The 13,041-nt window shown below is 37.3% G+C and overlaps 1 protein-coding gene across 2 annotated transcripts in view; it reads left to right on the top strand.

The window, feature by feature from the left end:
* Positions 1–13,041, top strand: part of znf804a (zinc finger protein 804A) — a 65,689-nt gene that overhangs the window by 38,954 nt on the left and 13,694 nt on the right. For both annotated transcript variants that reach the window (XM_027136815.2, XM_027136814.2), the window contains exon 2: positions 7,546–7,689. In XM_027136815.2, coding sequence (XP_026992616.1) covers positions 7,546–7,689 — 144 coding nt within the window. The remainder of the gene's footprint in view (positions 1–7,545; positions 7,690–13,041) is intronic.

The following is a 13,041-nucleotide window of genomic DNA, read 5'->3' as shown; positions in this document are numbered from 1 at the left end:
AACTAAGTGCCCTAAAGATCCTACAGCCTTTCATCACTCTGACTGCGTCTGTAACAGAAGGAAACTCTAAACCAGATTCATTTCTCCTCTTTCCTTCCTGGTGCAATATTAATATTTAAATATTAACCCTGAATAAAGAAGTGAAAACAGCACAAAGTCACTTTTACTGCAGACTCAGAAGGATTTACGCCCCAGTATTGCCTCTGAATGAGCTGGAAAATGTGTCAATAAATATTAATATTAATAATAATTTGTTGTTGTTTTGTTTTTCACACGAGTGAATATAAGTCCCAAGTCGAATAGACTGAACAAGACATTCCAGAATATATATATATATACAGTATATAGATCAATAATAATAAAATAATAAATCAGATACGATTCATGCTCTAACAGCCTAAATGAAATATCTGTGTGTCATTCAATTCTGTAGAATACTAAAGGGTGAAGTTTGACTCCTGAATCAGTTAGCTGCATATTTCTAGCTTTAACAACACAAGACACCAGAATGTCTTAGATTCAGTGGTTGGTACCTGAATGTCCAGAACTCAAGAAGGGGTCTATTCACTGTAGATGTCCTAATCTTCTGCTGTTAAACTTCTGCTGTTAAATCAGCTCACTTTCTCCCAACAATCTGGCATTTCAGTACACAACAGGGGAAGAGAACCTGTTAGTGAGTTCCCTCTCAGAGGATGGACAGTGACATCACTCTACACTGATTATTTTCCTAAGTCTGGTCATTAATCAGTGATCACCAAGTGCTCTAAGACTGTTCTGGTTTATTGGGGTTTTTAGTAAAAAATGCACAAATGTAGTAAAAGTGAGAGCATCAGCTGAAACATTGCACTAACGGGTGTATACTACATCATGTGTGGCACTGTGCATATGTAATTGGCTCTGTGCACAAATGACATAGCACAGTGTTTGTTCGTAAGAGGTAATGAAGGCTAAGCTTTGTTAGCCCCTTGTCTAACAGGGCTATTGGTGTAAAGTGAGTCAGGTTGGTAGGTAAGATCAATATTAGATAATATTCATCGTAAATATTGACATTGTTAATAGTCCTATTATCTGTAAAGGGCTATAATCTATAATATATATAATCTATATCTATAATCTATAGGTCATGTGACGTAGATGGTCAAATTTTACCCTTAGAGCTAAGGCCTCAGATTTAGGATACATGTTCGCTTTGGGAATTCTAGCACCAGGAAGGAGCAGGAATCAGTCATCTGAGGTAATACAGAGGCATTGTTTTTTTTTGCAGGGATGATGGTGACAACACAGGCACATCAGGAAGGATTATTATTCAGTGTACATTATTTCCAGGAAGCTTGGTGAACGAGACCCTTGTTGCTAACAGCATACGTGATAAAGAAATTTCTTTGCACTTAAACTTAGAGTCAGCGCAAACCGAAAGTAACCGATACCAGAAGTTAAGACATGTCTTTCACCTGCATCTAACGTGTGGTTATGTCTGTTTTATACAGTGCATAATCCATCTATAGCACTTTAATCAGATAGGACATAGAACATTGAGCACAGTGCACAAGTCCACGAAACAGAAGGTGACCGATCCGTAATGAACATAAACTGTTTGTGTGTAATGATTTACAGAAGGAAAACATTTCCTCATCGGATGGACGAGGATGTGACCAAATACGTTTTAATGGTTTGCTGATATATTTTTTTTTAAAGATAATCCTTAGCTCTTCTAGTACAGACAGTAAAATATTTAAACCTTCTGAAAGTAAACTTTGGAGGTTTTAATAGACATAACGTTCATCTTAATTTCACATCTAGCATTTATATTTGAGTGAGATGGCATAAATTTGTGAAGATTAAATCTAATGGACCAATAAAGTGTGAAGCGAGGAACCTTATCTAGGTCCCTTCTAATGAAACTTGGTCGAATCTCTTTGGCCAGATAAAGGAATTGGAGGGTGAGGGAGATCCAGTCGACATGACTGGAGGATGCTTTAAACCGAAGCCTTAGTATTTGTATATGTATATGAATTAAATTGCTTGTTTTAAGAGCTTTTGAGCTACAGTATAACATCACATCTGCTTCCAATAACACATAAAATAACAAAAGTATGTCACAGGCTTTTTGGACAGCGGTTCATCGCCAATTTAGCTGATGATTGTGAGGTGATGAACTTCCTTCATTGCCGTTTACAAAGATGACATGTCAAACGTTAAAATCCATATTTTATTGGTCTGCAACCTCACACAATTTCCTCCTATTTTCTTTCAGCATATGAGGGCTGCAGGGATTTAGAGACATTAGGGACATAGTCAGAGGGCAAGTGGTGTTTATTCATTCCTCCATCTGTCCAGCAGCTGTTTCCTGAGACGGTGCCATTTGTTGAAGGTCACACAAGAAATGATAAAATGATGAAACTTTTTATTTTTATTTTTGTGCAACATTTTTGTAGGTTTTGCCGGAACCTTGAGTGAAGGGTGACCAAGCTTAAATAAACCCCACACAGAGGAACTGTGGGTAATTTATACTCTTTATGTTTTTCAATTTCTACAACATTATGTAGATGATTGTGTTCCTATAATAACAAACATATGGTAGTCTTTTATTTCACTTATACCACAGCAATATGCCAACGATTACTATTCTAAATTTATTTAAGTATGCCATTTCAGCCGTGGGGCACGGGGGCTTAGTGGTTAGCACGTTCGCCTCACACCTCCAAGGTTGGGGGTTCGATTCCCACCTCCGCCTTGTGTGTGTGGAGTTTGCATGTTCTCCCCGTGCCTCGGGGGTTTCCTCCGGGTACTCCGGTTTCCTCCCCCGGTCCAAAGACATGCATGGTAGGTTGATTGGCATCTCTGGGAAATTGTCCGTAGTCTGTGTGTGTGAATGAGAGTGTGTGTGTGTGTGTGTGTGTGTGCCCTGTGATGGGTTGGCACTCCGTCCAGGGTGTATCCTGCCTCGATGCCCGATGACGCCTGAGATAGGCACAGGCTCCCCGTGACCCGAGTAGTTCGGTTAAGCAGTAGAAGATGAGTGAATATCATTTTAGCCATTTAAAATTGTGTTAAATTTTGTAAACCTTTCATGAACAAAGATAGTCCAGAACTCAGCAGCAGCACAGGAGTCATTACACTATTCTGCTTTCAGTCTATAAAAACATAACTTGCCTTCATTAATAATTGTATCTTTTTGTTGTAAAATTTGGAAAACGATGTCAGTTTTTCTGTATTCTAATAGCTTTGAGATAGGTTTGAGATCGGTTTAAGTTAAAGAAAAAGCAGGTAAATAATAAAGAAGAGAGAAATGTGTAAAGAAATCATTGGCTCTGTGATACAGTTACAGTCCACAGCTCACGTTTAATTAACCACAAAAATGGATTCATTTATCTTTTGCAATTTCTATCACATAGCAGAAAGCTCATTTGATCCTCCTTCTCTCTTTCACACAAAGAATGAATCTCAATCAGTCGTGCTAACAAGATAGTAAGTCGGCATGCAATGTGACAAAATAATTAATCCTACAATCAGAAAACGAGCTCTCTCTCAAATCAGAGCGTCATCTTTCAGCTTACTCAGTCGTAGTCACTCTTATGTTCAGTGGCAGGAGAGAAACAGGAAAGCAGGAGGTAATAAAGGTAACCTAAAATATATGAAATGTAAGTATGAAATGTATGTCTTCAGTTTAATAAATTACAGATTTATTACAGATTAATAAAATAAACCTGAGTTAAATAACTCACTGACATCTGAGTCGAGTAAAATGGTTTGTATGTTACTGAATAAAATTTTGTATACTCTTTAAAAGCATAAACAAAAAAAAATTATGTACATTTAATTGTTTCAGCAACAATAACATTTTGAGCATGACACTAAAATTTTAATGTTTTTTTTCCTACATTTCCATGTTTGTGATTTAAACCACGCTGACAGACACCATAAGGAGGAATACAACACATTCGATCCTTAACTGAGAACACAATCATCAGACAAGTGTTCGGTTTACGGATACAATGTTAAAGGGCCCTCCATTAATAAATGTGTTGGAACGGGGCGATTTATAATCATGTCATTGAAAGCTGCTGTGATGATTTACTACGCTGAACGTAAATTATTATCCACTCGCAGCGGATCGCTTCAGGAAAGAAACGATCAGAGTAAATGGCAGCAGAGAAGAAAACGTTTTTCCTCCTTCCTCTGTGAGAGGTGGAGGTTCAGACAAAAAGCTTCACAGGAGAGCTGAGCGAGCTCTCGATTTAATAAATGTGTTCAGGCGAGACGGAGAAATGCATAAGTAAAAATTCAGTCAGTGAAGTTGTTAATACGCATCATGTTGGTTCTAAAGTGTGTAAAAAGCATCAAAACATCTGCAAAATTTCAGTTTAATATGATGGTCTCGTGCTGCAGATCAGAAAGATTGATTCAGACCAAACAAGAGTAAAATTATTCACCAAGAGTAAGTACAGTATCTTCATCCCGAATGTCTTCTTAACTTCTGCCCTCCGGCAGGCGTTTCAGGTGCCTCAGGATCAGGACCAGCCGATTAAAGAACAGCTTTTTTCCTAGAGCTGTCTCTTTACTGAACTCTGCCACTCGCTGATCCTACTGTCCTTCACTCTACTGCCACACACACACACACACACACACACACACACACACACACACACACACACACACACACACACACACACACCTCACACTATGCTATTGCACTAATGGACTGTCTAAACTAACTTCTGATCACTTGTACATTTGATCAATCACACCCCACAATTCGTTATTGCACTAATGGACTGTTACATAAAATCATGCTCGTTTGCACACTTGCTCTCCCTTTGTATTTACACACCTAATTTCTGTTCATAATAACAGCAATATATTATATTATGACCATAGTACATATCCTCCTGTATATTTTGGTTTATCATATTAATATATTTTAGTTTATAGTAATATAAATCTATATATTATATTTATAGTACATATATATTCATTTGTATATTATATTCATAGAACATACATATCTGTAAACTACTGTTTATAGTAATAGCCATATATTTTATTACAGCACACATCCTCCTGTAAACCTGTATATTGTTCATAGCACACACACACATGCACACACACACACACACACACACACACACACACACACACACACACACACACACACACACACACACACACCTGTAAATTACTCCATATCACCACTTAACTTATTTAACTCTTATACACACTGTATATCCTGCACTTGCTGCTATTGCACTCTGGTTAGACCTAAACTGTATTTCGTTGCCTTGTACTTGTACATGTGTAATGACAATAAAGTTAAATCTAATCTAATCTAATATAAGGAGAGTCTGGCTGAGCGAAGCACTGTTTATAGCAGCTTTAATGAACTTGCTTATCTGACATCCTGCAAGGTCATGTGTATATAACTAAAAACAGATAGAAAAAACATTGTGATGTTCTTCAAACAAACAAACAAACAAACAAATAAATACATTTAAATGTTAAAAAATTACTGTGACATAAATAGAATAAATCACTTGAAGACACCGGGATAGTAAAAGTAACTCTGCTAAACCACTGTGTCACTCAGTATATTACTATAACACACACACACACACACACACACACACACACACACACACACACACACACACAGATGTAATGTATAATATAACGTATGGGTTTATTGAGCTTAATGAATGGATTTAAATCTGCTTGGTATCTTGAGCACAAAATCCCCATTTAGATCTAAGTCTGAGACTCAAAGCATCCAGATATAAAGTAACTCTGTGTATCTGGTGGTGTAAAGATTCTGTAAATGTTTATCAAATTTATTTTATCAACTTGCTTTTTTCGCCATCATTTCTTTCCTCCAGTAAAATTCTGAACAGTAAAGGACAATTTAAAATAAATTCATAATCAAATAAAACCCTGCAATAAAAGATGTTCTCATCCAAGATTTACTGTAAATCGATATTTAATAAAACATATAAACTCAAACAGGACCAGCTGACGACTCTATTAGGTTTGCTGCAACATTTTTCTAAAAGATCTCATCAAATAGATTCATCCAAAATTAATTATAGCTTTATATCAAAAAGAAGTAAGAAGTAATACACAAGTAATAACACAAATCACACTATGATGCTGTGTAGCTACTGAGAGACTTCATCTGCACTGAGACATCGATTTAAGTGTAAATTTACTTTATAGAATTTTACTTGTGCACCTAAAGATGGCAGTGACCCGCAGTGAAAGTCGGCCTTATTATAAACCGTGACACTTCGTCACAAATCCTTCAGCTTTATGATAGAAGCAACCTGAATGAGGCTAAGTACAAGTAAGGATGTCTGTAGTGAGAGATGTTCTTTATATTTTTGTGAATAAGACAAAAGAAAACGTTAACGATTTTGTTTAAATAATGCCAGAATTATATTCAGTGAACCAGCATTAGGCTTTTACATGACACCTTGCTCTCTACTCACAGCTTTACAGCTTCATGTCTATTGGATAAAATTAATCTTTAAATTGATCTACATTTATATACATTCTGTATGTTTTATGTGACGTGTTGTGAGTAGCAGCTTCTCCAGTACATTTTTAACTAAGCAGATATTCGGATGGGAAGTTTTATATGTGTTTATTAAGTTTTATATATCATTGTCTATACAGTGAGATTTTAATGCACCATATGATGTCAAACATTTGATTAATGATCGAAGGAAAATGGTCAACTAATGAATAATGATCAACAGTTTACAACGTTACTCCAGATATGGGTCTTGTAGTAGAGTTCATGGTTACAAGGTTAGAAGAACAGACAAACCTGAACAATGTGTATGAATATAAAAGCGAATATAGGGATGTTTTTTTTTTAACAGAGCAAATCATCAGTTAATAAGCAAAGTTTTTGTGCATGTGTTATGAATGCTTTAGGACATGTTGATCTTGTAGTTATGTTGTGCTGTCCAAATATTTTAATTTGATAATGTTTTGTGTGTTTCATTTGTCTTGTTGTTATTATTGAACACTTGTGTGGAGGAAACAGAATCTGATCAGCGCTGTACAGTTCCTGAACCCTGGAAAATCTCCGTAAGACAATATGAGGAATATTGAGAGAGAGAGAGAGAGAGAGAGAGAGAGAGAGAGAGAGAGAGAGAGAGAGAGAGACAGAGAGAGACAGAGAGAGAGACAGAAAGAGAGATTTTATATGCCTGCTGATTTGAGTTTTTACTTTTATGAACACTCATGAGATTTATGTACTCCATATCTTCACTGACTTCAATGAAAATTAATTATGACAACATTAGGATACTAATCATATTCATAATGTTGTGACATGTTATAACAAATGTCATCTCAGAGAGGGTTATAAGAAACCCATTACAGCAAATTAAGTTAGTGGTCTTTATAACACTGATGACTGCTAATGTATTCACAAATTGTGTGTGTGTGTGTGTGTGTGTGTGTGTGTGTGTGTGTGTGTGTGTGTGTGTGTGTGTGTGTGTGTGTGTGTGTGTGCGCGCGCGTGTGTGTGTGCAAATTTTTCAGGATTATGCGGAAAAGGAGAAAAGCTTGACTAAAGCTCTGGAGGATCTGAAGGCTAATTTCTACTGCCAGCTGTGTGATAAACAATACTACAAACATCAGGAGTTTGACAATCACATTAACTCTTATGACCATGCACACAAACAGGTAACACAACACACACTAGACTCCTGCTTCTGGAAGATTCTCACTCATCTTTAACACACCTACACACACTAAACCATCTCCTCGGTCCTCCTACACACGCCGTTCCTATGACATTCTTTCTCTCTGATCTATATTTGGCTGAATTTTATTATTATTTATACTTTATAAATCTTAAAATGTGAGAAATACAGTATGAATTTTCTGCCGTTTCTGAAAATGTTCTGTACTTTCTGTACTTTTAAAACAAACATACCAAAGATTCTTCTTTATTCACCAAAACCTAGATTGTTTTATTCAATATTTTTTATCTTTTTTTATTTTTTGACTTTTAATTCGATGTTCTCTGATTTCTGTTGTATATTATCAAATTGAAATCAGAGAACATCGAATTAAAAGCCATTTTTATTTTTTTATTTTATGCTCAAATTTTCATTAAACATTCTCCAGCTCCTTTTAAATGTTGTCTGATGTTCCCAATTACATTCTCAACTTTTTAGGATGTCGTATTTCTGACCTCCATTTAAATTCAGTATTCTGCAGTTTTTGTTTTATTATTTATTTTTATCGTTATAGAAATGTACATTATGACAATAATAAACAACAGTATGTTTGCTAGTAGATGGAGGCATTAAAACAGATAACAGTGAGATCTATCCATGCTCGATGTGAACTTAACCTTTAACATCAGTAAATTATAATCTGACCTGTTGTTCACTTTCCCCTTTCCCGAGTGCTCTTGCCGCAGTGAATACGATCACTATTGCTTTTTCAAATAGAAAAGGTTACAGCAGTGTTGAACCACACAATAATGTGTGGCACATCTGAACTTAATACCGAACATCACGTACTATTTTTATACAGAACTGTTACTATCTTAAAACACCACACCGTTAAAACCAAGCTCACACTCATGCTACGTTGTCTTACTGCCAAAACTACACATATGTGTGTGTGTGTGGATGATTATTATGTGAGATAGTGTTAGAATTTGTGGGTGTGTGATCTGTTTTAAAGAAGAAAAATGAAATATTAACACATAGCTGAATAAGATTTTCAGGTAATAACTGTGTGATATTGATTGATTTTCAGGGTTTTAAAAATGTATATAATTAAAATGTCATGTTCGATATTAACCACAGTTTGTTTAAACAGTATTTTAGAGATAATTTATAAGATAAATAAGAAAACAAATAAGAAAAAAGTTTTTATTACTTTGACAATGAGACACACAGCTACATAACAGTACTGTAAGGTAAGACAGAACAGATTATTTTTAGTTCCTCAAAAGAAATGTATGTGCTACAGCAAAGATATATGAAAGTAATATTTTGATATATTATCATTTCCAGCAAAAATGTACAAATTAGTGATTACAGTCTCATAAATATAGGAAACAAGCTACAAAACAGTACTGCAATAGTACTGCACAGAGCAGTATTGACTGAAGCAGGAGGGTTTGCTCATGCTGGATGACTGACAGCTACTCTTACCTAAAAAAAATAACTGACAAAATTTCTTGCTTTTGGAGTAGTGCTGTGCAGGATGAAAAGCTAACATATTGCTTGGAAAGAGAACATGGAGAGCAAGAAAAAAAAGCCACTATAAGCTTGGCAGTCTTTTATCCCTTTTAAAAACAGAACTAACTGCTACACTACACTATCTCTGATCTTCATACATACTCTACTGTAGTGTGTCTGAAGAGCCTTTTTTTCCAAACTGTATACAAGTACATGGATTTTGAAACTAGAGGCTGAAAAAAATTGTAACTGAGAAAATAAGACTTTTTTGTCATGACATAGTCCTGCACCCACTGCTAGTTATCTTATTTCATGTACAAACATTTTTTGTTGAATTAAGAACTTTAGGAGAGACTTTATCTTGTCACTTTCATGGTGTTCCACAAGGCTCAGTATGCAGCCCATTGTTATTTAAATAAATGTCTGCCTTGGAAACACATGGGCTGCTGTTCAACTGCTATGCTGATGATACACAAGTCCATAATCAAATGGGCACACACATGCATGTGCATATACTTACACACACACACACACACACACACACACACACACACACACACACACACACACACACACACACACACACACATACAAACACTGTGTCCTCCTCTCACACTGATTGATATATAACAAAGTCAATGTCTGCAAACTTCCTGAGCCTAAGCAACAACAATTCTGAGGCCACACTGATTACAACCCAAGACATTATAACAAAAATAAAACACCTCCTATTTTCATCTACTCAACTTTATTTCATCATATTTATAAGGCAGACTTATTCACTGTAAGTAAAGGTGTACTATAATTACCTAATAATGCATTTAGCAGACACCCTTATCCAGAGCAACTTACATTTTATCTCATTTTTATACAACTGAGCGTCAAGGGCCTTGCTCAGGGGCCCAGCAGTGGCAGCTTGGTGGGCGTAGGAATCAAACTCACGACCTTCCGGTTGGTAGCCCAACACCTTAACCACTAGGCTACCACGTGCCCGTAAGTCAGCTCCCACTCTGTATATGATGTCTAGACCATGACAATTTACCTAATATACAGGAAGATGATTATTTCCTCTGATTTTTTCTCTCTTTTACTACAGAAATTTGCTAACAGTTTTGTCATGTGGTACTTTGGAGTAGTAGGATGTGTAACTCAACAGAAAGAGAGATACAGCATCCAACAACATTAAACACTTTATCACAAATCCTCCAGATTTGCTCTTTACCAAAAAAAATTAAATAAAAAGCTAGACTAAACAGATTGCAATGACAAAGAAGTAAAATCCATGTGCAGTGTAAGAGTAGTTTAATAAAATATCCAAAACAGAATAAATCCAACAAATCAGACAGAATGCAGGGTCAAAGAACAGGCAATAAGTCACAAAACCAGAATACACAGTCTGTGGATCAAACAATCCAAAAGCCAAGACAAAAAAGCACAAACGTCAATACACAGAAAAGCTAATCAGGAAACTACAGCATGGCTTGCTAATGTAGGGTGACTAATTTGCTGTGCAACATACCTAGAATGTAATATAAATTCTGGGTCAAGAATGTCTCGGGTACTTACCCAAGATTTCTCCTCGGGGCTGTATCCCTCCCAGTAAACCAGGTACTGCAACTGCCCCTGATCCTCTGATGTCCCTTTCCCACCGAGGCAGTTTGAGTGCAGGTTCGGAGCCTAATTTAGAACCAGTTCTTTCTCTTTCGACCGCCAAAGCACTGGCTCTGAACCAGGAAAAGTGGTTCTTAAGTAGCACCAAAACGTCTCTGGTCTAGACTTAAGAACCCCTTGCGTTAGGGGCTGTGGGCGGGGCTACTGTTAGCACATTAAACATAAAAGTGTATTAACTTAAACATTAGTATACTTAAGGTACATTATCTACCTTAAGTATACTAATGTTTAATACACTTTTACTTTACCGCGATATGATACATTATCAGCACACATGATAGTAGATAGCTACATGCTAAGGCTAACTTTTTTCTGTGTTAACGATAAAATAACATTACGTACTTTCTCCATCACAACCTCCGTTTATACAGACTACACGGAGCTGCACGCACACGTCGGATTCGCCGTGTTTGGGTGTTAATGTAGGTTCACAAAGCCATGAGCATTAACAGTAAAGTAACATCCGCCATTGTTGTTGTTGTGTTTGTGTTTGTCGCTGCTGCGCTAACGTCGCTGTGTAACGTGACACATATACAGCTAAAGTTGCTGGGACATGTGATGGCTGATGGCTGTAATGCTGTCTAGCCGGTGGAAAGGCAAACCGGTTCTTAGAAGGTTTGCCAGTGGAACCAACTTTGAACCAGCACCAGCGCTAGCTCTGAACCAGCACCCGGTTCTTTCCGGTGGAAAAGGGGCATGAGAGTCCAAAATAGTGTGGAGTTATGGTGGCATAATGTGACTGTCTGCAGGGTTATTAATGTAGGCAGGTATTAGGGAGATGTGGAAGGATAGGGAAATGCAACAGCTGAATGGTAATCTTGATGCATAAATACTTTGTGGAGAGCCAGACCATTTGCCAAGGTTGGAACATGGGGGGAGGAGGGATGCGGGATTCATTTATGATTGGCCTGAATGAGAGATCTATGTATTGCCCTTTGCAGACACAAGTGAGTACTTTATCATACCTCTTTGCTCTGTTGGTACCACTTGCTTACTACTGGGGCAGTAGATGGCTCTTCTGACCAGGGAAAGAGTGGTGACTCTTAACTACTAGGCTTCTAGTTCCCCTAAGGCATAACAGCCTCTGGGTGGCTCCATCCACAACAATCCCATGAGACACTGGCTGACCATGCAGATCAATCCCTAGTAAGGTGACCACGGGTGACAAACTCCAACCAGAGGAAGAACATCAGGATTGACAAAGTCTTCTTCGTAAGAAGAGACGATCAGACAAGTAACTCATAACACTGGGAGCTCGGGAGTGGCATATATAGACAGACAGAGAGAGAGAGAGAGAGAGAGAGAGAGAGAGAGAGAGAGAGAGAGAGAGAGAGGAGGAAATTGTTAGGTATGATTGTAATCAGGTGATGGACAATGTAAATTATGTGTAAAGTTCAAACAGGGACTCGACCATGACTCGCTATGACAGCATTAAAAGGCTAGAGCCAGAAGGTGACACAGACATGAGGGCTTCCTGGGATGTAAAGCGTCCCACCAACCCATAGTCTGCAAACCTGAGCAACTTGTAAGGGTAGTAAGGAGACAACATCCAGAAATCCCAGTTCACCAAACACTATATGCCCATGAACTCTCTCTCTCTCTCAGATCTGCTCTTTTACCTAAGAAAAGCTATTCATAAAAAGCTAAATGAAACAAATGTGTTTTTAGCCTGGACTTAAACACAGAGACTGTGTCTGAGTCCCGAACACTAATTGGACATCTGTTCCATAACTGTGATGCTCTGTAAGCAAAAGCTCTGCCCCCTGCTGTATCCTTTTGTATTTGAGGTACTACTAAATAGTCTGCAACTTTTGATTGAAGTAGGTGCGACGGATCATAAAAAACAAAAAGATCACTCACGTACTGAGGTGCGAGACCATTAAGAGATTTTTTGTAGATATGAAGGCTTTCCTTCCATGCTAATTGAAATACTGACAATTTAGTTTGAATCCATTTCTGTTGTAATTTCCTAGCAGATTGTTTTAAAGTTTGCGTGTTGTCGTTGTACCAGGGTGCAAGTTTTTTCTCTCTAAATACTTTCCCTTTAAGTGGAGCTACAATAACTAGGGTGTAGCGAATTGCTGACTCTAAATGGTCAATCACCTGATCAAGTTCTGTCGGGTCAGATGGTGATCCAATCATGGATGATAATTCTGGGAGACTG

Source organism: Tachysurus fulvidraco, chromosome 6 (genome assembly GCF_022655615.1).
Source record: "Tachysurus fulvidraco isolate hzauxx_2018 chromosome 6, HZAU_PFXX_2.0, whole genome shotgun sequence".
Taxonomy (NCBI): Eukaryota; Metazoa; Chordata; class Actinopteri; order Siluriformes; family Bagridae; genus Tachysurus; species Tachysurus fulvidraco.
The sequence above is the reverse complement of the archived record's forward strand: the minus strand, read 5'-3'. Positions and strand labels throughout refer to the sequence as shown.